At 41.6% G+C, this 26,663-nt stretch overlaps 2 protein-coding genes across 5 annotated transcripts in view; both read right to left on the reverse strand.

Moving 5' to 3' along the window:
* The window catches only part of MLXIP (MLX interacting protein), a 53,863-nt gene extending 52,744 nt beyond the window's left edge, over positions 1-1,119 (reverse strand). For 2 of the 3 annotated variants that reach the window (XR_012625599.1, XM_074843766.1), the window contains exon 1: positions 749-1,114. Coding sequence is in view for 2 of the 3 variants with exons in the window: in XM_074843766.1 (XP_074699867.1) it covers positions 749-1,101 (353 nt within the window). In the remaining variant the exon portion in view is untranslated. Of the gene's footprint in view, positions 1-748 lie in introns of all 3 variants that reach the window. The other variant, XM_074843765.1, reaches the window with a different exon arrangement.
* Positions 1,120-5,012: 3,893 nt separating this feature from the next.
* BCL7A (BAF chromatin remodeling complex subunit BCL7A) lies at positions 5,013-26,659 on the reverse strand. Of its 2 annotated transcripts, XM_074844079.1 has the most exons (7): positions 26,387-26,476; positions 21,986-22,094; positions 18,297-18,378; positions 14,774-14,870; positions 12,644-12,811; positions 9,592-9,713; positions 5,013-8,632 (listed from the first exon to the last, which is right to left on the reverse strand). In XM_074844079.1, exons 2-7 carry the CDS (start codon positions 22,018-22,020, stop codon positions 8,561-8,563), a joined length of 576 nt encoding a protein of 191 aa, XP_074700180.1. In that variant the 5' UTR covers positions 22,021-22,094; positions 26,387-26,476; the 3' UTR covers positions 5,013-8,560. The 2 variants fall into 2 exon arrangements, with proteins under 2 accessions (XP_074700180.1, XP_074700179.1); XM_074844078.1 differs by lacking the exon at positions 21,986-22,094 and having other exon boundaries at positions 26,387-26,659.
* Between the last annotated feature and the right edge of the window lie 4 nt (positions 26,660-26,663).

The raw sequence follows: 26,663 nt of genomic DNA on the forward strand, positions 1-26,663 counted from the left end.
AAACCCAGGAAGTGCTACTACCAGCTGCAAGCACCGGAACAAAGGAAACAATGACAGATCCCGCTTTCTTGGATTTGTTATAAAAATAAGATTTAGGAAAAAAAAAAAAAAAAATTGGCCGGTTTTCACACAGACCGGGGCACAAACGTTTACTTTGCCCTTTAAGGATTTCTCCCGAGACTCTTCAGCACCAGATGTTTCCACCAACTTCAAGCCTGACCGTGAGATGCTGAGCATTTTCTAGTGCCACGAAGAGCCTGCAGAGGCGGCGCGCACTCCCACGCGGGGGACGGGATCCCACCTCCCTCACCCCCCCAATCCAACCTCCTCTCCTCGCCTCCCGGCCTCGGTGAAAACGCTGTGACAACCTCTCTGCCCTCACCCCAAACCACTCGCCTCGAGGGCTGGGGCGACGCTTTGCCGCCGCGGTCTCAGGCCTACGGAAAGTGCCCGCAAGGACCCCAAAGTTCATTGAAAACAAAAGCGACACGAACACCCACGCGTGGGGGGGGGTATCACCGGCGAAAGGCGACCCTCGGCTGCCCCCGCACCCCCGGGGGAGCCCCGGTCCCGGAGCCCCCACCCCCCCCCCCTCAGGCCTCGCCCTCCCCCGCCCCTCACCGCGCCCTCGGGTCCCCGGCCCGGTCGCCCGCCCCCGCCGACGCCCAGCCGGGGCTTTCCCCGCGGCCGTGACTCAGCCCGGGGCCCCTCCGCACCACCCCCGGCCCCCCAGGGCGGCGGCCGGTACCTGTAGGCCAGGGACATGCACTCGAAGAGCTTCGTGAGGGAGGCGTCGATGCTGAGGCGTCCCCCGGCGCCGCCGCCGCCGCGGGCCGCCCCGAACTGGTAGGTCTGGCAGGTCTGCTCGTTGACCGTGTCGAAGTCGTAGCCCTTCTTGGGCGGGTGCTCGCTGTGAGGCGACGAGACCATGAAGTGGCCCGAGTGGATGATCTGGGGGCCCGGGGGCTGCCCCCGCCGCGGCCCGCACCGCCGCCCTCCGCCCGGCGAGGCGCCTCCATCGTCCGTGTCCGACGAGTCCTCGTCAGGCTCCGTGCGAGGGGGCAGCGGCCCCGCCGCCCCGAGGAGCCGCGCCGGCCGCATGAACACGTCGGCGGCCATGGCCCCGCTGCCGCCAGCCGCCGGCCGAGCCCGCCGCCCGCTCTGCGCCGCCACCGCCCCGCTCCGCCCCGGGCCGGCCCCCGCCGCGCCGCGCCGCCCCGCTTAAAGGAGCCGGAGCGCCCCCGCCGCCCCTCCCCCGCGGCCTGCGCCCTCCCCGCTCCCGCCTCAGCCGCCTCCCTCAGCGGCGGCGGCGGGCCCGGGCCGCCGGCTCCCGTCCCTCCAAAAAGGGCCCCTCCCGCCACGGCCGCCGTCCTTCAGCGCCCCCTGAGGCAGCGTCCCCTCAGGGAGAGCCCCAGGCCCCCACCCCCCAGCCCCAAGGCCAGGGGCAAACACCCCCGAGGGCCTTTTCCCTCAGTGAAAGCTGCAGCCCGCCATCGCCTTGGAGGCCGCTTTCCCTCGCCCCGCTGCCCTTTCGTGGAGAGCTCCTTCAGAGGAAAGGGCAGGGCCCTCCCGCCTCCTCCCACACAGCCAGAACCAGACAGCTCTTGGCCATAAGTGACACCCACCATGTTCTACCCTTCCTCTTACACCACTGCTGATCATGAAATAACCTGCGGAGCCGCCGGCCGCCTTGCGTCACCAAGAAAGGTGGTGGCATCGCTGCCACAAGGCCCCGGTCTCACACTACTGCTGTCCTGTCCCCAATTCCCCCACAGTGGTTTAAATGATCTGGCATGGCGCTTCCACCCAACAGGACAATGTTGTAGGGTGTGAGGTGACGCATGGGGAAGCCTCGACCAAAAATGCATAACCACCTCCAGCCTTAAGCGTGAGAAGAGGCCTAGGGAGGCTGTGGTCACTTGAACAGAACCACCACACAGAGCTAACTACGTGTCTTTGGTAATATACTTCCTCAGAAAAACACCCCTGAACTTAAGGGACTCTTAAGAACATGAGAAGATGCAGAGGACAGCCCAGAACTGGCTGAAGAATGTTGATGAGAGCAACTGTGCTAGGAATAGTTCATGGATTTAAACCATCTTTAATACAGTAAATTGCTTATTATTTTCCAGGAGAAGTCTGCGAGAAGGCAGGGCAGCTACAGAAGTAGCTGGAGACATACAACAGGCAGGCTGCAAACATGGCTGGAGAGATCAGCCTGCAATCACTGAGAAAAGCCCGGGACACAGCTTCTACTGCCAGCCTGGTGGCTCACGCCTAACCCACGGACCTGCTCAGTGCCATGTGTAAAGTAAGCACAGTTGTTCCAGGGGAAATAAAGATTGGATTTCATCCTTCTCAAAAGCATAAAGGAAGCAATGGATCCTGTAGGTTAACATGAAAGCATAGCAATAGGGCCAGCAGATATATTAGTCTGGGGAGAGAACAGCAGCTTACAGCACAAAAATCTGTATGTATATATAAAGTCAAGAGAAAAGATCTCTAGCTTGCCCTGTAGAGCAAACCTCCATCACCAGGAGAGCAACTGTATTCTAGGTGGCATACTCCAAAGCATTTATACTAAACTGCTTATATTCTCTCAGTTCTAAGATCCCATGCTTAAAAACCCCAGGCTCTTCTACATAGTCAGAAGGAAGAAAAAAAAACCCCAAACATTAAATTGCCACATGCTACTTTTTGTGCTTTATAAAATCAGAAATAAAATCAAGGGAAACTCAAGAGATGGATATAGCAAGTCTCAGGCACAGAAGGCATTCCTGCAATATCACAGTTATACCCTTGCAGTGATCTAATATTCTCCATTAGAGAGCAGGAAATCAAGATGGATCACTGCATTTAGGGGAGGAGTGGTAGGTCAAATACTTCCCCACACATGAAAGTAGCAGTAAGGCATGGTCATGTCATGCAAGGGCTGTTACAAATCTTTAAAAATCAAGACTAGCATTCAGCTCTTAGCATCACATATAACTAAAACTCTCAAGAAAAGGTCACAGTCATATTTAGCTTCAAAGGTGGTTATTGCTACCTTACATTAACATTGGGTTTAAAAAAAGAAAAAAAAAACCAACAAAAAAAGCAATGCCATCTGCCAGCAAAGCATTCTGATTGGGGAGTACTTTTAAGTACAAAACCAGAAGCATTTCAAAACAACAATCATAGTTTTACAGTATCTATTTTAAGTCTTACATGTAGTTTGTTAAGAACTAAAAATAAATCACAACCACACACCAGTAACAGCACTGTATACAGTGCTTCCATGACAACAGCCTATACATTTACCTCACAAAAGTATAAGCAAGCCACACCTGCTTCTTCCTGTATGAAAAGAGGGGTAACTTGTTAAAATAAAGTCACTAGGTAGCAATGCAATTTTCTAACAAGAGCTAGCAGTACACCAAACCATCATTTAAAATAGGGGCAGTGACCTCAAGCTATGACTGTTAAGATGCAGCTCAGGATTTTTCTCCTCTAGTCTTCCTCAGTGCAAATACTATGGATGGAAGGAAAGAGGCATCCCTTAAAATAAATCCAGTTATTTTGGAGACAGACCTCTTGGTTTGCCTTTTCAAGATCAGCACGTATGTGATCAGCAACAGGAGAAGACTCCTGGCTATCCTCTCCTCCTCTACAGCAAGGAATTCCAGGGAAACACTAAGGTGCCACAGCAGCATCTTTTGAGTATGCTTTTTCTTTACTGTTTCTTTTTAGCGATCTGCAGTGAAATGAAGGCCACCATCTTCTGATGATGTTCCTTCAACAGTGCAGGTTTTTAGCACAGGAGGAGCCAGCCATTTACGGACTTTGAATTCAACCGTAATAGACACTGAACAGAGAGACATCCAAGCTGTTTAAAAATATACCTGCAGCATATTCCACAACACTTAGCGGTAAGAGATTATCCTCCTAGATCTACAGACAGGAAGATAAGCATTTCCATTTTGATGAGGCGCAAGAGCTCGAGCAATCTTACTCACAGCCTCAGACTGTGGGGCTGATTGCAGGCGCTGGGAGTCCAGCCATCCCGTTACCGCTCCGCTGGCTCCTCTGCCCGTCCTGCTCCCAGGCAAACCACAGGGCCAACCTCCAGCTCCGTACCCTGCTGCTAGGCTAGGCTGTGGCTCGCTCCTTCACTGGCACAAGCCTTACCTGCTCAGGGGCTTTTCCTTCTCGGACTCGTCTTGAATTACATCCTCGTTTCTACCTCTGTTCTATTCTCTCTCTCCAGTCCTACCCCGTATGTAATTCCCTTATATAATTCTGCTGATTTAATTCTCTAATCCAGAGAAGAATAAACAAACCTAACTAAAAATGGGTAGTTTTTTTTCCCGGGTTAGCAAATTTAAATGGTTGATGAGAGAATGCTATGAGCACCCCCATAAACGCAAGGGAGGCAACAAAACCAAGCTGGGAGCAGGCAAGCTGGCTCTGACTCGCCCTTCGGGTATCTGTGAGCCAACAGACCAGTTCAGCTGTCTGTGAAACTGCAGGCTACTTTGGGACAGAGCACACAGAACACTAAAAATAAGCTGGACACTTTATATCCATCTCGAATGTAAAGAATCTTTCCAAAAAGTCTTAAGGAGCTTTACCCTTGCTAGCATCAGACTCGAGCACGTTTCCAAACTGAAGCATGTTTCCACACTATGCCCTCCTCCCTCCAATTTAAGTTACCACAACACATTAGCCAAGTACCAAGCCAACAGTAAGCGCCTTAAATTACCAAGTTACTCGGCAGGCTGCTGTAATTACATTGCCCATATCTATTTGTTTGTTATTGTTACAACAACAAACTGCCCCCGCCCTGCTCCGTGTCCTGCTACAATATCAAGACACGTTTGGTCCACTCAGAGGTGAATCATTTCACACGTTCCCAAATGAGACAACACCATAGAATGCGCGTTTAAAAATACCATTTATAAAAACAGAAATTTATTGTAAATTTAAAAAACAAACCGAGAGTAAGTTTCTTGATAAAAATTATTCACACAGCATTCATGTTGTGATTTTTTATTTTATTTTTGAAATGAAACCATTGTACATTGTACAAACCATAACTACCGATGGAATAAATAAGTGAAAAATTATACTGCTGTACAACACACACACACACAAATCATAAGATGGAAAACGATTAGGTATTGAAGAAAACAAAATTCTTTACACCTTCTAACAGGCCCTTAGATATAAAGAACATTCCAAAACATGACAATGTTTATGTATGAAGATAGCCACCCAAAACCAATATTTTATACTGCCTTGTTGATTATTTTTTGTTGTTTTGTAAGTGCCAGCACTTTTTGGAATGTTTAACAACTACTTTCCCAAGCATAAAAATTCCAAGGAATAGTTCTGCTATAAAATGTTTGGCTGAGTAAATCGCTTATTCGGAAGGCCTTCCCACATGTTCCACAAACTCAGCTAATTTACTTGCTTGCTTCTAGGTTTTTTTTTTTCGTTTTTTTTCTTTTTTTTTTTTTGTATTTATTTATAACTGAAGCTCCAACATTCAGCATTGTAGCAAGGAAGCACTTCTTGATATTTGCACTATTTCTAAAACATTAGCTGTATGAGAACTTTCAGTCATCTTGAAGAAAATTACATCTCTCCTTCTGCTCCACGTCTGAATGCTTTCAATAAACCCTTTTACAGTGAGTTCATAAAACAAGTTTCTGGTAGAGATAGGTCCAAGCCAAAAAAAGCTGGATTTAGATCTGGTTTCAAACCTCAGGTCGATTTGAATTCGATGTTCTGGTTTGGTCCCATCTGTACTTTCTGGCATTAAAATGTGTTTAATCACATCCGTTGGCCCATAAATGTTATCAGGCACTTCAAAAAAAGACTAATAACAGTCTTATACACTATTTTGGATTTCTTCATACCAGATAATGTCAAAGTCTCTTCCCTTAGAGACTGACAATAACAGGTCTAAGGAACCCAAATCTATCTGCTTGTTCAGTTGTCTGTTGTCACTAGAATCTCTGGTTTTAAAAAAAAGTTCTGAATGTATTCTGTATAAGCTGTAAATAAAGCATTACTACTTTCGAAATAAAGCCTCTAGGAATATGGTTATGATGCCTTGTCTTGTAAGCCACAGAACAATGAACAGTTCTGAGCAGAAGCCACAGGAGAGAAAAGGAAGTTTATAATTAAACCTGTTGATGTCAATAATGCCAATAAATGCTTCTATCTAATGAAAAATTTGAGGTATTTTTAGTGCTATTTATATATTTTATTTCTTCCTAAAGTACAGGAATTAGTTTCTAAATGAAAAGTCTATTTACTCCCTTGGAAAGTCTACAAAATTAAAAACTTGCTGCGATGCACCTGAAGATAGGGATTAGTAAACATGACTACTTGTCAGAGGTGGCATCAGATTTGTTTTGTTTTAGCATTAAAAACAACAGAAAGTTAGTAAATCAAAAATATTTTTGTTTGAATCTTTCTAGATTTGCCCATTTAATATATCAATAGAACTTCTCACAAAATATCACTTAAATCTGAATGTAATATACATACAAATCAATCGTCATTGACCAGTTATCCACATTTTAGGCATACACACAATTCAAGAGAGAATTCTACCGTTTCATTGCATATATTGTGCAAATATAGTTTTTTGGCTCCTCATTTCCTATTTTCAGAATGTTAATGGACTTCATGATCAGACCAGAAATCCCAAAAACTTATTAGGGAGCACACTGTTTTCATGAATGATTTGCAATCAAATTTTATTCAGTTAAAATCCAAAAAGTTTTATTCCAACATAAAGGAAAAGTTCCGAAACTGAATGTCATATGTTATTTGGAGTTCAATCCTACAAACATCTTATGGAAGGTCAGTATTGGCTCCCCACTCCTCCCTCCCTTTATTCCCTCCCCCCACTTCCCCATTGTATTTCTTAATAAAGTGGTAATTGCAAACGCAACGCAGTAGTCTAAGTGCAAGCCATTTTCACTATTGGAGAATTCAGAAATAAATAAGCTTAATGAAGAGTTAATTATGAAAAATGTATCAACTGGAAGCAATTTTTTTTTTTCATTTAAAAAAGTATTTACAGTTCTTAGCTTACAAACTATATGCAACCATTTTCATAGCTGTGAGATCATCTTTTAAATTACAAGTTCCATCTCCCACACAAAGTGAAGACAGACCAAGGGCCTGATCCAGCAATACGTATGTGCGTACGGACGTACGCGCGTGTGTGTGCTGAAGTGAGAAACAAGCGGTTCCCACCGACACCGGGTATTTATAACTGGGAGCTCACCCTGGAAGTACAAAGCCCACTGTAAGATCAGGCCCCGTGACCTGATGCAGATGGTTCTGCACTCCTACGTGCCACCAATTTGAAGGGAGTTGCACATACTTTGTGCCTTTCAGTCGAGTTTAGCGTAAGCACACTTCAACATAATTGGAAAAGAAGGAACATTTCTAACAATGATGTAGGGACTATGGAAACAACAAGGCTTATTTACAAGACTTGCTGAAAGAAAAAAAAGAAACCCCAAATACAGTATTAACCTGGAACATAGAAGTAAACATCTTATAAAGAAACAGTACAATGAAATCCAGTTCAGTGAACACATGATATCAAAAAAGACCAATTGAAAATAAATTCACTGTGCATCAATCCCTTTGATCCTATTTATATACATAGTGGAACTTTTCTGTAAAGCAAGTTGTACCCAGTACAGAGATCTGGACCTAATACGTAAGTATTTTAACTGCTGTATTATAGTATATATTCAGATCTGGACTACAAATGGTAAACAGATCATGTTAACTTCTGATGAAGTTAAGTATTTAGAAGACCAAATTTACAGTTGCGAATGCCATGCATTCAATAAAAGATCTCCACTATAGCTGCTAAAATAAAATATCAAGCTCCTTTTTCTCCTTGGACTCCAAGAGTGAAAATGGCTTCCTGATCTGTATTTGTTAAAAATTTAAGCACCAGGGATTTAAAAATTAAAAACAAAACAACAAACCCCGAACAAAAAAGAAAAAAAGAAAAAAGAAAAAAGAAAAAGCCTTACTACATGGCATTATACAAACATAGGCCACTTTGCAAAGGAGACAGTTGCAAAACAACTTTTAAAAGTTAGCACTGTTTTCAGAACACAAGGCACAAAACAAAAGCAGACATCACGCCAGAACAATGAACTTCACATGAAAGCTAATACCTGACCTGTACCATCCTTAAATATCTTACAATGTTAAATAGAGAAATGAAAAAAAAAAAAATACAGCAGCAACATAATTGTAATTTTGACTTTAGAAACAGTGCGTAGACCCCTCCTGAGTTGTTTACTCCAACCATTTCAGAGACAGTAACTTAAAAGTTCTCAATGTTTGTTTCACAGGAAAAAGTTTTCAGTGTCTGAGAAGTTAAACCTTTGTTAGGCTTTCTTGGATTTTTGCTTGGTAACTTGAAAAGTTAGGAGTTCTGTCCTCATCCAAGAGAAGATGCTTAAGTAAGGTTGTTCTATAATTAAGCCCACTGATGTACCTTACATAAAAACTGACCAGAAAAATCTATAGTCTAAATCTCTTCAACATTTTGTTGGGAAGCCTCTACTTTCATCTTTTTAGAAGGTGGCACTCCTTCAGAGTCCTTAATGAGGGGGAAAAGAAAAACAACCATGTTATCATTGCACTGAATTTCAGGCACCATAAACAAGAAGCATGATCAAATTCCCTGGTGCATCATTTGTAAAATACAAAGCATCCCTGGAAGCAAGAATGACACGACCAAGCGCATTTGCTCCTCTACTTCCATCTTACCTCAACATCTTTACACTTCTTCTCATCTACAAAGGGCAAAATTCTAGTTCCAGGCTAAAAACCACAGTGAATATTCCAAGCAACAGCCTTGATGCATGGTTATATCTGGACTTCCCTCAGCTCCACACCTAGCACAAGCCACACCAAGCGCACACGAATTTTCCCCTGCTGTAGCCAAAGCAATGTCTACAGGACAGAACACGCCAGTTTGGAAAGCGCAAGGTGTGCCCCGAAACAAGCCAACCACCCACGAGGAAAACCAACGGACTGAGCAGTGCTCTGCCTGAGGATCTCGGTGTGAGGGGGACAACTGTAAGGATAACTTCTCCCACCCACCCAGAATTTTTCACTATACCAGTGAGTAAACATCCAAACATCTCGTCCACTGATTCTACAAAAATTAACTTTCCTAACTGCTACATGCTTTTACTTTTATAGAAGGTACTTATGAATGGTCCTCAAAGGGGTCTGTCCAAGTAGGTTAGGTCCAAGCAATTTATTAACATGAAATTTTGATATTCCCTTACAAAACTAACACAGACTGGTTCAGAAAACTGAAAAGTAAATCAGACCTATCTAGTCTTACTGTCCAAATGTTGTGAAATGCAAGAAGCCGCTCAAATTAACCACAAAACCAGATACATGTACATTTAATACTCTAAAGCTGCTTTACTGTTCTCACCTTTGGAAATGAGTCTAAATACACAACTGGCCTCCTTACACTTTCTTTTTGGTAAAAATACTCTTTTCCAAATTCCAAGTAATTGGGCTTTTGCACTTAAAAGTTACCTGAGAGTTTTTAGATGCCTCTGTAATTATATCGTTTTCTCCAGAGGACTGAATTTCTGCTTTCTCTGAACTATTCATGGAATTTTCCATTGAAGACTGTGAATTCTGTTCATCAGAGGTATCTGAAAGTTCAAGAAATAATTTTAAACAAACAAATGAAAGCATTCAGCAGGAGCTTTTAGGATGTCTTCTCATCAACAACATCCCAAACACATAAAATTTCACCCACGTGTAACCATTAATGGTAACATACATAACAGTATGAATATAATGAATTAAAAGCTCAAACTCCAGGACCAAAACCACTGGCTGCTGCCTCTGGAGAAGAACCTTCGCCTTCTCGCTGCCGGCAGCACACACTTGCTGGGATCAGTCCCTAGAGGGAGCCAAGCTCCATCACACCTCGCAACAGAACGATGTCAACACTACTAGCAAACAAGTTTCAACATGAGCTTTGCAAAAGGGTCTGACTGCAAGGAAACTTGCTTCAAACCAGAAATAAAAGGCAGCTACAAAAAGGGCTGAATTGTGATAACTAATGGACCTAAACCCATGTAGCTAAGGAGAGAGAATAAACTTATCTGAATCAAAATTCAACCATATATTTAAAATCCACTTTTTTTTGCTTCATACTATTTTTAAGATATTAATTCTGGTGCATACTTGTGGAGAAGTCTTCCAGCTTGTTGAAGCTCTTACCTGCTTCCAATGTTTTTGGGTTTTGTTTGGTTTTTTAAACCCTTCTCTCTCTCTCAAAGCAAGACTTACAGAGGACTCAAAGTTAAAGCACTCATTCACTCAAAGACAGGATAAGGGCACTTAAAATGTCTTTACAGGTTAAAGATCCCTGGAAGTTTAACACAGTATGGCCAGAAGCCCAGACTCAACCAAAAAAAAATTAAAAAAAAATATTCACAAAACAAACAAACAAAAACCACCACACAAACCCAAACTCCTCTGCTGTAAAAGGTCAGTTGTATTTCCTTCAGTACCCACATCAAGAACAGTGGAAGGACTGGAACCCATTCTTTCCTTCACCTCATTTAAAAATCCTTTTTGACTTGAATGAATTCTCAGAAGTACACATGGAGTTGTTTTATGAAGTGATCTCTCCCCAGGTCCCTGACCCAAGAAACATATAAATTTATTCCAGATGAAGAGAAACGCAAGATCAAAAATTTTTTCTGGACAACTTCGCTTAATGAAGGTGACATAACCCGCAAGTAATGGGTATTTTTGTGGTGTACTGTATAAAATGCATCACAAGCATTTCTGAAAGTTTCTCTGACTGAATTCAGGATAAAGTGATGCCTGCGATGAGCAGTCTCAAAGATCATATTCAGCAAACTTGGACAGAATCATCTTCCTTCCATATCTCACCAGAAAAGCATGTTCATACTGATAAAGAAACGAGTCCCTAGGGTCAGAAGGAATTTCAATTTCTGTTGTGTGTGTCTCAGCATATACTGCAACCTGAGCTAGGGAGCAGTCTGTGATGTGCCCATCTCCCCATGACAAAAACATGCTTAAGAGCAACTTCCACAACGGCCAGCTCGCTGCGGCTTTCTCTTCCAGTCACTACTGCTGCTGGCCTTTGGGCAAGGGCATCCGTATTTTAAACTGCCAAGTCCCAAGCTATTCCGATGCCTGAAATGCCTTGTTTACACAGCAAAATGTTCTGAATCCATCTGTTTTCTTTGAGAAGTCCACAGTAGGCATTTCTGACCACTCAAACTGTCCCCTAGCTTCAAGGAACCTCTCTGACTGATTTCAGTGTAGTAACATGAGATAGACTTACAAGGTCATTAACCCTATTCAGTTGCATAACGTCACAACTCCAGGGGTTTATTTGATTGTAACACTTCAGTAGTTAAATAACTATTTAACAAATATTTAAACATGGCATATAACCAATAGGAAAAAACCACATTAATAGCAAGGGGTTTTGCCATTACTTCTCCCAGTAACTGGCTCTGGAACTAATCCAGAGAACTTGGTATGATTTTCCCTGAACCTAAATTTAGTCCAGGGAGCATGTATGCTATGTAACAACTTCACACAAGCAGGTTCAGGCAATATCAGACCTAGGAGTAAATCATTTACTGTGACAAAATACGCTAGTTGAGATTTTCTTTGAAGGATATGGCGTTCTGATTTATTTCAATTTGGTGACAATTCAGTTGTCAAATTTTAACCCCAATTAACAACGGCAACATCTAACATACTTAACCATTCTGGTATTACCAAGATAAAAGCTCTAAATTTAAATTGGTTACTGGATCTACTGAGCTAAAAACTAAATCAGGAGCACATACTTTAATTGCTTTGCTATGGGAAGAATTCTGCAACCAAACCATTAGAATGGTGTTAAGGACATCTTTTATCTGTTGTAATAGGATGAAGAAAGTTATCTTCCCAAGAATATAAATACAGAGCATGTTTCAATTACCCAAAATACCATTTAAAGAGTGAGGTTCAGAACAATCTCTTGACCCATATGTATTTTTAATCTGTGCACAACTGCAGTACAATAATTGTAACAATCCCAGATAATTAGGACAGAATTCAGAGCTAACTTTTGAATAAATAACTAGCAGGGTTAAGAAAAAAGAAAGCTTACATTGAAGTTTACACAATTAAAAAAATAATTTCAAAGTATCTCAACTCTACTTTCACACTAGATAATGAACATTCACAGATCTACAAAAGTAGTACTTTCCAGGATTTATATGATTACATGGTAGCAGCCATTTTAAAGATTATTTTTAATTATTTCTTCTTTCAAGACTGAGATTATGACAACAATAAACCAAGTATTTTGTTAGTTTCCTCTCTGAAAAGACCCTGGATGTCAATCTGACCTTTCCAGTTGTATGGAAGGAACACCAGTAGGCCAGAGAGATTATGGCCCATTTTCATACAAATGCTGAGAATTCAAAAACCATTTATTTTAAACTGTTACTATTCAGTTCTTTAAATGGATAAGGAAATAAATGATACACTGAAGAATAACATTTTTTGTTTGGCTTTGAAGATGGTCTTTTCAGCTTACCTTCTGAACCAGGCTGCTCCTTTGCTTCTGTCTGAGTTTCGTCAGACTTTACTTCAGTGCCGTCTGCTTGTGTTGCCAAGTTCTGTTCTGGTGCTGGACTTGAATTACTACTGTTTTCTTGTTTTATTGGAGAAGCATCAGCTATTGAACTCTGGTTGCTATTGTCATCTGTTAACAAAAGAGTTAAAAACAAGAAAGTCTAATTCAACAAGATAAAAAGCACATCTTAATTCTAACATATTTTTCTTGTATTATTACCTCATAACAGATGATATAGTCTAGCTTGTTGGGGATCAAGTCCAAGCATTTAGACTAACATCATGACTAATTTTTTTCTACACCACTGCAATTTTGGTCTTGCAGCCTATGCTGTAATACAGGAGTTTTCTAGCAGATAACTAAAAACCAGAAAACTTAACAAAAAATGCTCTAGTATTACACAATAAAACCAAGACTCAGAGCTCTTCAAAAAGAAACCAGAATTTTGTAACATGAATAAAACAGGTCAGCTGAAGCAACAGTCTCATTTTGTAGTTCATATAACATTTAAGTTTAGCTCATTAAGTGTTCATGCTGCAGATTTACAAATACCCATCACTACAATGTTCAGATGAGCAGACAGTTTTTGAAGTGTGTCCTGATGGTTAAAAAAAAACAAAACACCACAACAAAAAGAGCCCCAACAAAACCCCATCAAGGCAAAATGTAACATCCAGTCCCAATATCGATAGTTTCCAAGTGATGATTGTCCAGAATATTCTCTAGCCTCCAAAAACTTGGACCACAGTAACTTTCTGCAGTACACACCATGTCTCTGTAGTTAACAGGAAATACTCTGCCTGTACCCTACTCCTGTGACAACCAGACAGTGGTTTAAGTATCTCAGCTAATACTTTATGGATTGCAGCGGGGTGCAACTTCCTGTCATCTTTAAGACAGTCTAACAACCACGGGTAACCAAGAGGGAAGCTTCTGCTCCCTGAAGAAAACTAACCCAGCAGAACTTTATTAGTTGAACTACTAGCATACAAGTCCATCTGCCTCTCTCTGCATCTGTACAATCATTACATCCAAAGGAGTTCAGAAACACATAGCTGGTGATGGGACCATCTCTTGTCAGAGCAGCTTGAAGCCAGACCAGACTAAGTTTATCATGAAATTATACAGTATGGCTTAAAAACACAAGTGATATATGATAAAAAAGCAAGTAGTATATTCACTTCATGGATGGGAGAAACAAGACAAGAAAATTAAATGATCTGACCAAGGCAAAAGCTAAGACGTTTGAAGCAGATGAAAAATTAATCCAGATCTGAAAATCCTGCTCAGTCGTTTAGCTGCAAGACCATACTTGCTGTGAACGCTGCAAAAAACAACCAGGAGGCAATACAAATGCAAATAAAACTGAATTTACAACCCACTAAAAAGTGATCCCTTCTTATCAGCCTAAACAGTGCTTCATTCTCAGCCATAATTGTTATCCAAACACCTAGAAAGTAAAAAATGGAAACAGAGCTGAGCTGTGCAAGCTCCTCTGTAATAAACACCAGGTTAACACTCAACAGTTCACACTTTAAAAAAAAAAAAAAAAAAAGGATTTAAAAAATTGACCTAATAGTGCCTGACTGGCAAGCAAAAAAATGCTTCTTAACCAGTTGATTTCATCAAGCTGAAGCAGAAGGAAGAGACCACAGAACCAGAGCTCATTTTCTTGGCTCTTACAGAATTCTTTTGACCTGAATCACCTACAGAGTTAAAAAGTACAAAACCCACACAAATTACAGTAGGTGCCGCTGAGGCTTTGGGGGTCTTTTGGTTCTTCAAGCAGTAAACTCAACAGAGTTACTACTTCACCTGCATGTAGTATTTCGAACGGCAGATGTTTCTATTTTTATTTTCATATTTAGCTCCACTAACAACCTTTTCCCCACACACAGCCCAGATAAAAATGGCATTTAAACAACTGTTAGTACATCCCCAGAAGAGAAGTCCAAAGACCCAAATGAGTATCTGATGTTGTTTTCACTTTGACTTAATCATGCTGTCCATACATCTAAGCAACGGAGAATCTGACACTGTCAGTTTATACCTTCATAGCAGGGTAATTGGGGCTGACCTTCTCCCACTCACCATGCATGTCCATCATCCCTGGAGAGGAGCTGTTCTCTGGAGTGGTCACTTCAGAGCCACATTTTTCATCTTTGCCTTTTTTCTTATTCTTATTTTTCTGAAAAACAAAAGGTACCGCAAACAAATGAGACTATCTCCATGAAGAGAAATCCACGTTGCAATGTAAAACCCTTCCCGCTCGTTACTTCTGTAAGCATCTCTCTCCATTTCAAGTGAGAAATAAAGCCACTGTAATAATAACTGACATTATCAATAACGCCCTAGTCCCAATAACTGCAGGGCTGTTTTTCTAATTGTATTCTTCATGACACAAAACACGAGGATATATAGGGGTTTTATCCAGAAATTCTAGTAACAGTTAGCACTTAAACATGTTTTTCATCTTCAAACAACTGCACAATTTTTGTAAAAAGTACAGAAGTCCTCAATAATACCCCTCATTCTACAAACAGGGAATCTGAGGCACGATGATTAAATGGCTTGTGGAAACTGAGTCGGAGAACTTGGGAGGTGCTGGCTGCTAACTTTGTACTCCGTTCAAAGAGCTACAAAAGCAAGGTCAAAAGAATCTCTGCTACACTGGGAAAAAGGAAGAACATTGCTGATCAGAGGCAGGGCTAAGATTAATGGAAATACCCTATTTCTGAGCTCGTAACTCTGCTCACTGTATGGTTTATACATATCAACACACAGCTACAAAACTCAATGCATTCTCCCTTTTGCAGAATACACCTAGACAATATGCACGCATGCACAACAGGAATGATAACAGATCTAGAATTTTAACACTAAAGAGACAGCTTTTTACCTCTTTCTCAATGACCAACACTGCAGAGACCTCCTCCTTCTCTACAACTAATGCTGTTTCTTCATTAAAACTAAAAGATGGATTAAGAAAAATCAGATTGGCCTAAAACAGAGAGCACAAGCAAGACAGTCCTACATGAACAATAGGTCACAACATGCTCATGACCAAAAAACAGTATGGACTGCAAGGATTAAAACAAAGGAAGAGACAGTGGCATCCATCACGTGGAAAATCTGCGTCTGCTAAGGGATGCAGCATTTTCAATTAAGAGGTGACGTAATCAGTCTCACAGGAGAAAGAGCCAGCTGCACTGCTTTTGGAGGATCCTGTGTGCCTGCTGAGAAGACAATTAAAAGCCTGACTCTAGGAAGAACACTCAACAACCCATCCATTCAGGTAAGACAGTGTCCTCCAACGAGGGGAGGAACCAAAATCATAATCAAATATTGTCTAGGACTGCAGAAGAAATTCAACAAGTGATATCTGGAAGGACTTTTCCATCTGTTTTAAATAGATTATTAGGCTTATTTTTAAACTGTATTTTTACATCAGAGAAGCCAGACTTCACTCCCTAATATGTGAAACAGAGGTGAAAGCACATGGACTTCTTTACCTTTGCAAAATGAAAGTTCAGAGGGGACGTAATCTTTCCCAGATTTGGTTGTGAGCTTTTTTTTTTTTTTTAAGATAGAAAGGACACTGTTGCCATAAGAGAAATACTGAAAAACGACTGCGAGCAATTCGTTTGCGTTTTTTTAAAAAAAGTTTAACCATCAAAGTGGTGAAGTTCTACAACAGCCTTCCGAAACTAGTAGGAGGAAAGAGCCTAGCTAATTCTAGTTCAAAGAAATGTCAAAGTGTCTTAGGAACAACATGGGGGCCAGGGGGGAAGTAATCTAATCTGTGTTCACTAAAATCAATGACAACTTCCATTTGAAACATGAAGCAGTAAAAAAGATCCCATTCTCTTATTGTAATAAAAAGCAAGTATACTGTCTGCTCCTTCACAGGATGAAATCGGATATAAAAGGATGTCCACAACAAAACTAAATAGCCAAGATTATCCCTACCTGTTATTTCATTTAAATTATATGCACTTGTTTTAATTGTGAGAACTTCCAGAGCAAAAAGACAGAAACCTTACGGCATCAAGCCTGCAACAACTGCCGCTGCGCAACAGCCTCTACTTGAACAGAATGTGACTGTAGGACACTAAAGTAACTGATCTTGAACAAGTGTCCCAATTTCAGCAAATCTGGAGACTAAACCTAAAGATGACAGCTCAAAAAAAATACGATTAAACTCTGCACATAGAGACCGTTATATAAACCCATTCTTAACAGAGAATCTGACTTCAGGTACCAGTCATCTTGAAAATTCAATCAGAAACTCACTAGAAATTCTGTTTCAAAGTTCCATGGTACCCATCACGCAGACATACCTTAACTGCGGGAAAACCATTTCCAGAAGCCATAAGCCTAAATATCCTAAATAACCTAATTATCTCCCTCTCCCTCACATAGCACAGCTTTTTTCCCCATATGTATTATAAATAACAAAATCAAGACCAAACATTTGACAACTAGAAAGAATGAACAAGTTTCTGGTACAGAAACAAGGAAAGGTTTCCCAATTCACAAGGGGTTACTCCACAGAGATGCTGCTCAAGATTTGGAAGAATACAAGAGGCTTACCACAACTCTGACAGTCACGGAAACCTGTGGTACAACCAAAGGTACAGAAAGAAACAAACTCAGTTAAAATAACACTAATCAAAAATAGGTCTTGGAATCTGGACTTTGAATTAGACAAGATCACGACACTGTCTTGTCTGAAAAACCATCATTTTACGCATTTATTAACACAGTAGTTTTCTTCCAGATAGGTCTTAACTCACATTTCAAATAAAGTAAAAGCACACGATAGCCCAAGGAAGGAGTACCAAGCTTAGGATAAATATTCTATTGTATCTTTAATTTACTGTGGTACCATGGATTAGTTTCCTCCCTTAACAGTATTTCAATTTATAAAATGAGAGCAATGTTCATTTTGAAAAACAATTTGTAAGCCCTATCAACTTTGATATTTACACTTATTTTTATGCCACATGATTTGTATCATGGCACATGAACAGTGCACACTAAGAACATAAACATGATGCATACATGAAACATTTATCAAGAGAAAACACACATTACAATAGAAGCATGTCTGCTTGGGCTGGACATCTTAATGCAAGTGATCTCAGTTCCACAGGATCTTCCTACCCTCACTTCAGTGTTTTGCACCTATTTTTGAGCAAAACAGCAGTGATGCACAGATAGGATACATTCTCTGCACAGCTTCAAACCAGCTACTTTCCTTTAAAGCATCAGACAGAAAGAGGGGAAAAGTAATCAATGTCTTCATCTTCCCTCCCTGCCTCCCATTATTATGTTAGAGAAAGGTTTCAAAAATCAGTTTCAAGCCGAATGTTTAACAGTTATCTGAGAACAGATCCAAGCTGACTCTGGGAAGACTGCCACCCACTGAACCATCACCATCACTTTCTGTAGAGATCAACATTTTCCCTACAGCTCTTCTATTCAAATGCTTGCAAGACCCACACCAGTCTTAGCTTAAAGGCTCAAAGAACAGAGAGCATATTTCTTTTGACTTTCCCTAAACATGAGTGTCTACAACTTGAAAAAAGCAAGACATCTGCAGGATACTTACATCATCGACTTTAGGCTCTGTTACTGGTACCCATTTGTAAATCCTTAGGGATGTGTCGCCAACTGTCACCCACTTCTTCTCCCTATAAAATTACAATGCAGGAGAAGTTAAACTTCGGATTCAGAAGAAAGGGATCTACTACTGTAAGTTGTCAAGGATTTAAATAGGCTATTAAGTAGGATGATCTCTATTACATCGTCTTTAGTACTGCATTGTGCAAATTGTTCTCTGCATTTCAAAAACTTGTTAGAGCACTGCTAACCTCCAGATTTCTCAGGGCTGTTACTTGACTAGGTGAGTAACTGCAGTAGCAGTAATAAGATCTGGATTAAAGATACAGTTAAGAAGAACAGCTATTGAAAATGCAGATTTAATGCCTACGATTTTCACTTAAGTTTCTAGAGAGCAGAAGAGGTTTTAGACAGACCAGTGTGTTTTGATTGTCATGAAACTGTTTAATGGCGTTAGAAATCTAAATGTATTTTGACCATCTGAGGTTTGGTTTTGGGTAGAAATTTGCTGCTAGCAATTTAACGTTCACTCAACACTCCTGTCAGACAGCTCAGAAATTCTAGCCTTGGAACCAACAGCCTTATTGGTAGCAATATGTGCCGTGATGCAGAATTCAGACTCTGGTGAGCCTACCTCTCTTGGAAAGGAAAGGCTGAGGCTATCAGAGGGAAAAAGCATAACCTACAGCACTCTGTGCAGACCCCTGCCAGCCAGCCGTGAAGTCGTGACATTGACAAATTGTGAAGGAAATCTGGCTGGAGGGCGTCACGCAGACACAGAGTGTGGAGATGGAAAGGATGCTGAACACTTAGTTAAGGGGTTCGTTCCTTGAGCTCTTTACATCAGAATATTAAAAGAAGGTCCACAATGCCAGAGAAATTTCATCACATTTCTGTGATCAGTTTTCAGGTCACAGATTACCACTGCTGGTTCCTGGGTTTGTAATATAGCTCTGCAAATGGATCGATTAAAAGTTAACAACAAAGACCAATTCCATTAAATATTCAGGAACATCTGAAATTAATTTGGCATGAGATCTCAAGCATTTTTCTTTTTAAAAAACACATTTAAATAATAGATTTGGGACCCAGTTATAGATTTAAAAAAAAAAAAATGTTCTTTGCAGGATGGGAAAAGCTGGATGTGACTCCAAATATATATATATGTGATAGCTCCATTTTTAGAAAGGGCTTCCAGAATCAAAAGCAGCCACATTGTACAAATGTCACAAACATCCTCCTGACTATTTGTTTTAGCAACTAAAGCCAATCTTATTTGTTTTCCCTTTAGAGGAGACACTTTCCTGTTTAAAAAAAAAACAACAAAATGCTATATATGGCAATTTGATGTTTTAGATCTGTCCACAAGGATATTTTAATTAAAGTAAAAAACTTTCAGATTCATTTCTTTCCCACTACTCTTCCTGAAGCACAGTTCTTCCTCAATGTGTTTAGATACATCCATTTGGGTACACTAGATGGCTAAAGTATGTCAAAACCCAATTTTACGCTAATTTGGAGCTCTACTGCTAGATGTGATAAAAATGACAGTGGAGATGAGGGCATGTCAATAATGAGAGCATACTTAATTGTGAAGAGATGATCATGAATAATTCATTTTTTTTTAAGGATACAAGACAAACTAAACTTATTTCTACTTAGGAAAACCTTTGAAATTATGAAAATAAAACCAGCTGGGGTTTTGTTTTGGGTGTGGGGAAAGGTGAATAAATGCTTTTAAAAAATCAAGACTTTAGTCTTTTCCTACAGCAAAATATTACTTAGAGATGCTGCACTGGAAAACCAAAAGTTCAAGATACCTGTTAGCATCTCAAAGCAGCCTCACACAGCATCTTCACTGGACAGACTGTAGAACACAGGAGGAAACCTATATTAGTAACTTTTTCCTTCTAGTATTAAAGTTAGCCCTGACATTTTAATTCTTTTGAGCTTCTTAAGTACCACTTTAAGTTTTGATAACCCTCAGCTATAGGGATTTTTTTACTGAATTCAATACACAGTAATTCAGACAACAATGGGAATAAGGATATTTTGTGATGGAAGTACACCAACATCCCAGTCCTGCAAACACTTATGGCTAAAAAGAAAACCCAACATCACACTGCTATTATTCAAATATTTTACATGTGTAAGCATTTACAGTATTGAAGGTTTAAGACCATTAAAGTATTAATAAGAAAAAAGAAGACAACCTCCCCTAAAACTTAATAAAATCATTGGCAGCACAGACACAAATTTGTTAACAAAGAAACGTAATGATTTTCAGACATTTAAGATCAACAGGGTAAAATAACTTCAGGATTTAAGATGTTTATTGCAAATAAAGCTTCGAATATTATCTGTAATACTTACTGCCTTTCCATTTCAAAACAAAACCCAAAAATCAAAACAACCAACCCCCCAAAAAAAAAAAAAAACAGGCCCTCCAAACCACTTCTACTCTGAACACCCACTTTTTATCTTTTGTGCAAAGACACCATCCCAACCTGCTGATCAGGGACTTTCCTTTTCATTTAGTTAGAATTGACAATTTACTGATGCTGCCCGTAACAATAAGTTTGCTAAATGCTGCACAAACTACAACATACTCTCGCTGACCAAATGCCAGAGTAGGAACGAGGAATTAATGAACTCTTGTGCCCATTCTCTTGTGAAACCTTCATTAGTTTCTCCAACTGTTTGCCTGTCTGTAAAACGGATCTGCCGTTGAACCCATTCATCCTGAGACCCTGACCAGAATTCCACCCCCATAACTCTATTCCACCTTTGTGAAGCGATCACTAGGCAATGTTTTTTATTGCACTGTCCCCTGTTATGCTATACTGGTTGACCTCTATATTGACTGGTGGATTGGAAAAGGTGCTTGATGGAACACCATCAACCTGAGAGTTAATCAGGCTAAAAATGTGGCAGTTATCAACTTTACTTGCTCACGTCTAGCTGACAAACTCCACAGCTTTACAAAAAAATGTTTTTTTCTGGTTTCAAACCTCTCCTGTTCCTCCACGAATGACTCAGGAGTAACAACACTGGAAAATGGCAAAACTTAAAATATATACAATAATTTCTCTTTCTTTTAATCTTCCACACTGAAAAGTATCTTAAATACTTTAGTTGTAGTAAACTCAGAGACTAATCAATGCAACAGAAATAAACCCTTACATTTATCTCAAATTATCTTAAAGCATTTTAGAATTCTGAACCATATCTGCACAGCATTTAAAGGATAGCCAAGGATACACAGGGTAAGCATTAGTATCAACACTTCTTTAGTGCTTGTGCCTGAGGCATACTAATATCATAGAACTTATATAATTATACACTCAATTCTCCATTCTGAATAGCCCAAGACTCTTCAATATATTTATATTTTGTATATTAACACTAAAGCTCCAAAGATGAATATCAAATTCCATGTATAAAAGTAATATACCGGTGAGCAAACACAACAGTGTATATTACACTTATACATAAAGTGTCAAAGCAGCTTCTGCAGCAGCAACGAGTGCTAGAAACATTTGATGGCACAGAAACAGAAAGCCTTTACTGCCAATATATTATCATTCAAGAAAAGGCTTTCACACTTGTTTGGCCTTTTACCGTGACTATCATTTATCACAGTGATCTGTATTTACACAAGGATTTGCTCCCACATACCCCATCTTCTGTTGATGATCACGAAGTGACGTCATAATGCTGAATTTATCACATCACACTCACTTGCATTGCAACAGAGTTTGGTGAAAATCACAGAATTATGACCTCCCTGTGGGATCAAGCAAAGGAGAAAGGGGAATGGGAAAGAAAATGCCATTATTATACACAAAAAGTGCTGTCAGATGCACAAAAAAAGATTTTTTTGAAACGTAGGCTTGCTTTTCAGAGCACGCCCATTGCTATGTAGATGTTTGTCTAGTGACTAATGTGAAGTAGCCCCAAACACACATGGTGTTCCTTGACCACGCTGCAAATACAATAAAATACCATGTAGCATGAATGGACAAAGACTAACGGTTAAGGACACCTTCCCTCTGAGTTTATCTAAATACGGTGCATTTTAGGAGTCCCCTTTAACTTACACAGGCCAGCATGTTTTTAAGCCGGTTCTGCTAGGTTCCACGTTGCAACAAGCACCTTTTCTTACAGTAGAAACACGGCTTGTGCATGACAAAACTCTACCTTTAACATACACCCAACTTCCACTGAAGTCAGACAGCATATCCTGGCTCAAAAAAATAATCATGAGCCAGAAAAAACATATCGTAATTCAAGCATGATAACAGCATGTTCGGGCCACTCCAGTACTTCAGTACAGTCCCTGCACATAAACTGGGTACGTTTACTTCAACTGCCACTACCTGAACGACAATCTTCGCAGGAAACCAAACACAGCCAATATAGCCAGACTAAACTAGGGTGGCAATCCAGTAGTAGCAAATGGTTTTTTTCCAAAAACATCATGTTAAGAAGTTCTATGTTATAACTACTTTTCAGAGCAAAAGCCTATTTTAAGAAGGAAGCATGAGCAGCAAAACCTGCAGAAGCTCAATCTCAGAGCATTACATACCACACAAAAATATTTCAGCAAGTCTGAATGGAGACAGTGAACAGAAAGCTACAGCAGCATTGTCTAGAAATTCCCCTCTAACTGGCCACAGCTAGCAATCCCAACCAACGGTACCGGGTAACACTGCCCGTGGTGACTTTGCTCCTCAACTTTTACACAACATGGTTTGTTTTAAGCCACAACCCAAGTCATGTCTGGCTCTACAGCCAATTCCCTGCCGTAATAAATACTTAGCGCTTCGCTTTCCGTAAATACTTTCATCAATTGTCCAGGTTCACCTCTTCTTCATAAGGTGCTATCACTATCCCTAGATTAGGGCTTTGATGGGTCAGAAAAAGGTCAACGGACTTCTGCAAAGATAATGCAATTCAAAGACAAGGCAACACAATGAGATTCCCTCATTCCTGGTGCATTCTCTAAATCAGGGTACCTATTCCCATCAGCCACACCACACCTCCATCCTTAAAATGTTTGCACAGTTGCCCAAAAGCTCAGCAGTGCTACATACCCACGAAAATTATTTCACTGCCTCCCAAGACGTCCTATTGCTTATGCTTGCCTCCTGCCCACTACTTGTCTTTTAGTAAATGTCTGCATTTTCTTTCATTTAATAAATCAGACTTTTATAAAACAAGAGTGTTTCCAGTATTTTTCTAGTGCTGGTTGAGGACACGACAGTTTTTGCCTCTTTCTTGAGAAACCATTTAGAATCTACCCATACCCATCAATCTTCAAAGACAAAAAACAATCCTGTACCTTTCAAACTCATTGAGATAAATTTATCCCAGAGGATTTTTTAAAATAGACTGAAAGAAAAACTGTAAGTACTGTTAAAAAAAAAAAAGTAGAACTACCCTCTTAGCCATGGAAGTTTAACATTTCTCCCACACAAATACAACACAACCATGTATCCTGTAAGACACGTGCTTTGTGTTTTCAAAAATAGATGCTCATTCATGAGAGTGGTTTAAACAAAGGAGATATGGTTACATTAATCTCAAGATAAAAATGTAACAACTTCACTGTTTACTACTAAGTTCCAGTAATACCAGAAGTGCTAGGTGCTCTACAAACACACATGAAGATAGGGTACCTGCATCAAAGGGCTCTCTGTCTAAGAACAAACACTAATTTTCTAAGGAACAAAGTCTGCACTGATGGAAACTGCTTTCCAATAGGCACGTTCATAGATGTGGCAGTACAGGCATTCAGTACCGCTGCACAGCAAGGCTGCTGCACACCTTCACAGATCGATGAAGCGCAGGGCAGCACGCACCAGAGACACTGTCCGCTCACCAGAGTTTACATCTCGGTCTGCCTCTCTACTCATCCTCGGCACGCTGCGCTCCGAGCGCACAAGTCACAGAAAACTCTGTCTGTGAAATGTTGGATGCAAAGTATTTTAATCTTCAGTGGCTGCATTTCCACAGAAGAGCTGTGGATGGCAACAAATTGCTCCTATTATGCAAATGAAACTGCACACTTGGAAATTGCCTATGTGGCTCTTCTGAAGATGCAGGAATTGCTAGCGTGTAAAGTTCAACTTAACAAGCCAAGTCGTCTCAAAACATTTAGACCACAAAACACAGAATCTCTTTTGCTAATTTCTCATTGTACTTGACTGCAGTTGGTGGGGGGAATCACGACATTCACCTTCAAATTATGTTTCCTTTAAAAATAAGAAAAATGGTTTATGTAAATACTTGTGAGACGCACGCACAAAAAGCCATATGAATACTTCTGACAATAATCAAAAGAAACATTGCATGATTCTGTACAGGAACCCTTTAAAGCAAGTTGTCTCTCATGAGGGTTAAAACGTACAAAAAAAAAATCTATTTACACGGTAAGATTTCTGTTTTATAGAGGAAGCCATAGCAACTGACATGATGGCAGAGAGCCCTTGCCAAAAAATAAATTAAAAATTTTGTTGAATGGCCAAGCTTCTGCCTCTACTCCTCTCTGAAATCCACAAACTAGGATTCAAAGGAAGTACACCGCGCTCATGAATGAAATACCTACAGACAAAATAGTCCCACACATCCAACAACGCTCCCGTTTGAACAAAAGTCCTGTCACACCGCTATACATTGTTCTGACCCTTCAAAGCTGGCCCGCCAGTCAGCAAACAGCACTTAAAAACACCACCCGAGTAGAAGAGAGTTCCTGAAACCAACCGAAATGCGGTGCTCGGGCTGCTCGGGCTCCCTGCACAATGGCTGGATTCTTTGAAATCCCCATCTCGTGCCCTGCGTTATTGGACACACGTCCCGATTCTTTGTCCAGCTCAAGCCAACGGGCCCATTCATGTGCTCAAGGCCATTTAAAACGCAACAATTCATTTCACCCTAATAACGAACACGTTTAATTCTGTATTTCGCTCTTCTTTTAATGAAAGCCAAGCATTAGCTGTGGATTGCAATAGAAGTGTTCCCTTATTTCACCAGGCTCAAAACAGCTGAGTTATACAGATTAATACTAACCCAAGGGATTTCCCCCTGGATTTCAAATGTTTAAAGAAAGTATTTTAAGATACATGCACAAAGACAACTGAACAGTCAGTCAACTTGCTGGAAGAAAGATTCACTCTCGAGTCACACTGGCACTGCTCTTTATCCCGTCCAAAAACCCTGGACCCACTGTGCAGAACATTGCAGTGACTGTTTTACTGTATTGTTTAAACACCTCATGTTGATTTTCCTAACAAAAGCAGAAAAAGACAAAAGCGGGAAAATGCCAAAACACGTTTAAGGCCTAACAAAGGGGAATTATTTCACTAGGGGTACAACCTTTAATTATATAATTTAAAACAAATTCCAGCGGCAATTACGCGCTCTCTCCTGCTCCGCTCGGGATTTACAACCGCCGGAGCGTTTGTGGGAGACGATCCTGCTCGGGTTTGCTGCGCTTACGCGCAAACCTTGGGAACTTGGAAGGTAAAATAAATAAATACGTGTGTGATAATAAAAAATAAACTCTCGGGCGTTTTACAGGGGTATTTTTAACGTGTTTTTTTTTTTAAAAAAATACTTCTTTGAGCACTATTTCCACACAGACCCGGCGGCGGAGCTTCCCCAGGCCCGCTCCTCGGGGCCCTTTGTAGGGGAGGGTGGCGGGAGGAGCCCGGCCCGACCCGCCGCCCGCCCGCCCCCGTCGCCGCCCGGTCCGGCCCGGGATCCGCGGTGCGGCGGGCCGGGGGGTCGGCGGGGAGCGGCGGGGGTCGGTGGGGAAGGGGCTCGGCCGCACAATGGAGCCGCCTCTCGCCCTCACACGCCGCCGCCGCCTTCATGTGACTCGCAGGAGCGAAATGGCTTCTGGGTGCCGCCGGCTCCCCGCCCCCCGCGGCCGCCCGGCGAGCCCCGGCCCCGTGAGGGGACGGCGCGGGGGAACGGAGGGGAAAAGGGGGGGGGGGCGAGGGGGGGGGCGCGGCGGTGAGGGGGGAGGGTGAAGGGGGGCGGGCGCGGGGTCCCGGCGCGGCGCGGCCCGCTCACCATTTGCGCACTTTCTCGATGGCCGCCATCACCCGTTTGATATCATCCTTCGCCCGGCTCCGGGTCTCGGCCCGTACCGACCGGCCCGACATGCTGCTGGCGGGGGCGGAGGGAGGGGGGGAAGGGGGGGGGGGGAAGGGAAACGGGGGGGGCGGGGGTGGACGACGGCGGCGGCGGCCTCAGCGGGGAACACGGCGCTCGGCGCTGCTCGCGGCGTCCGTCCGTCCGTCCGCCCGCCCGCACAATGCTCCCTCCGCTCGGCGCGGCGCGGCGCGGC

The sequence above is a fragment of the Strix aluco genome, chromosome 18, assembly GCF_031877795.1.
Source record: "Strix aluco isolate bStrAlu1 chromosome 18, bStrAlu1.hap1, whole genome shotgun sequence".
Classification (NCBI taxonomy): domain Eukaryota; kingdom Metazoa; phylum Chordata; class Aves; order Strigiformes; family Strigidae; genus Strix; species Strix aluco.

Excerpts from the sequence above, each read along its gene's own strand:
- BCL7A (XM_074844078.1), bottom strand. The coding sequence starts at position 26,478 with ATGTCGGGCCGGTCGGTACGGGCCGAGACCCGGAGCCGGGCGAAGGAT. Across the intron at positions 18,379-26,386 it reads ATCGAGAAAGTGCGCAAATG|GGAGAAGAAGTGGGTGACAG; the intron begins GTGAGCGGGCCG and ends GTAATTTTATAG. Across the intron at positions 12,812-14,773 it reads AGGGATGATGGACATGCATG|ATGACAATAGCAACCAGAGT; the intron begins GTGAGTGGGAGA and ends TTTTGTTAACAG.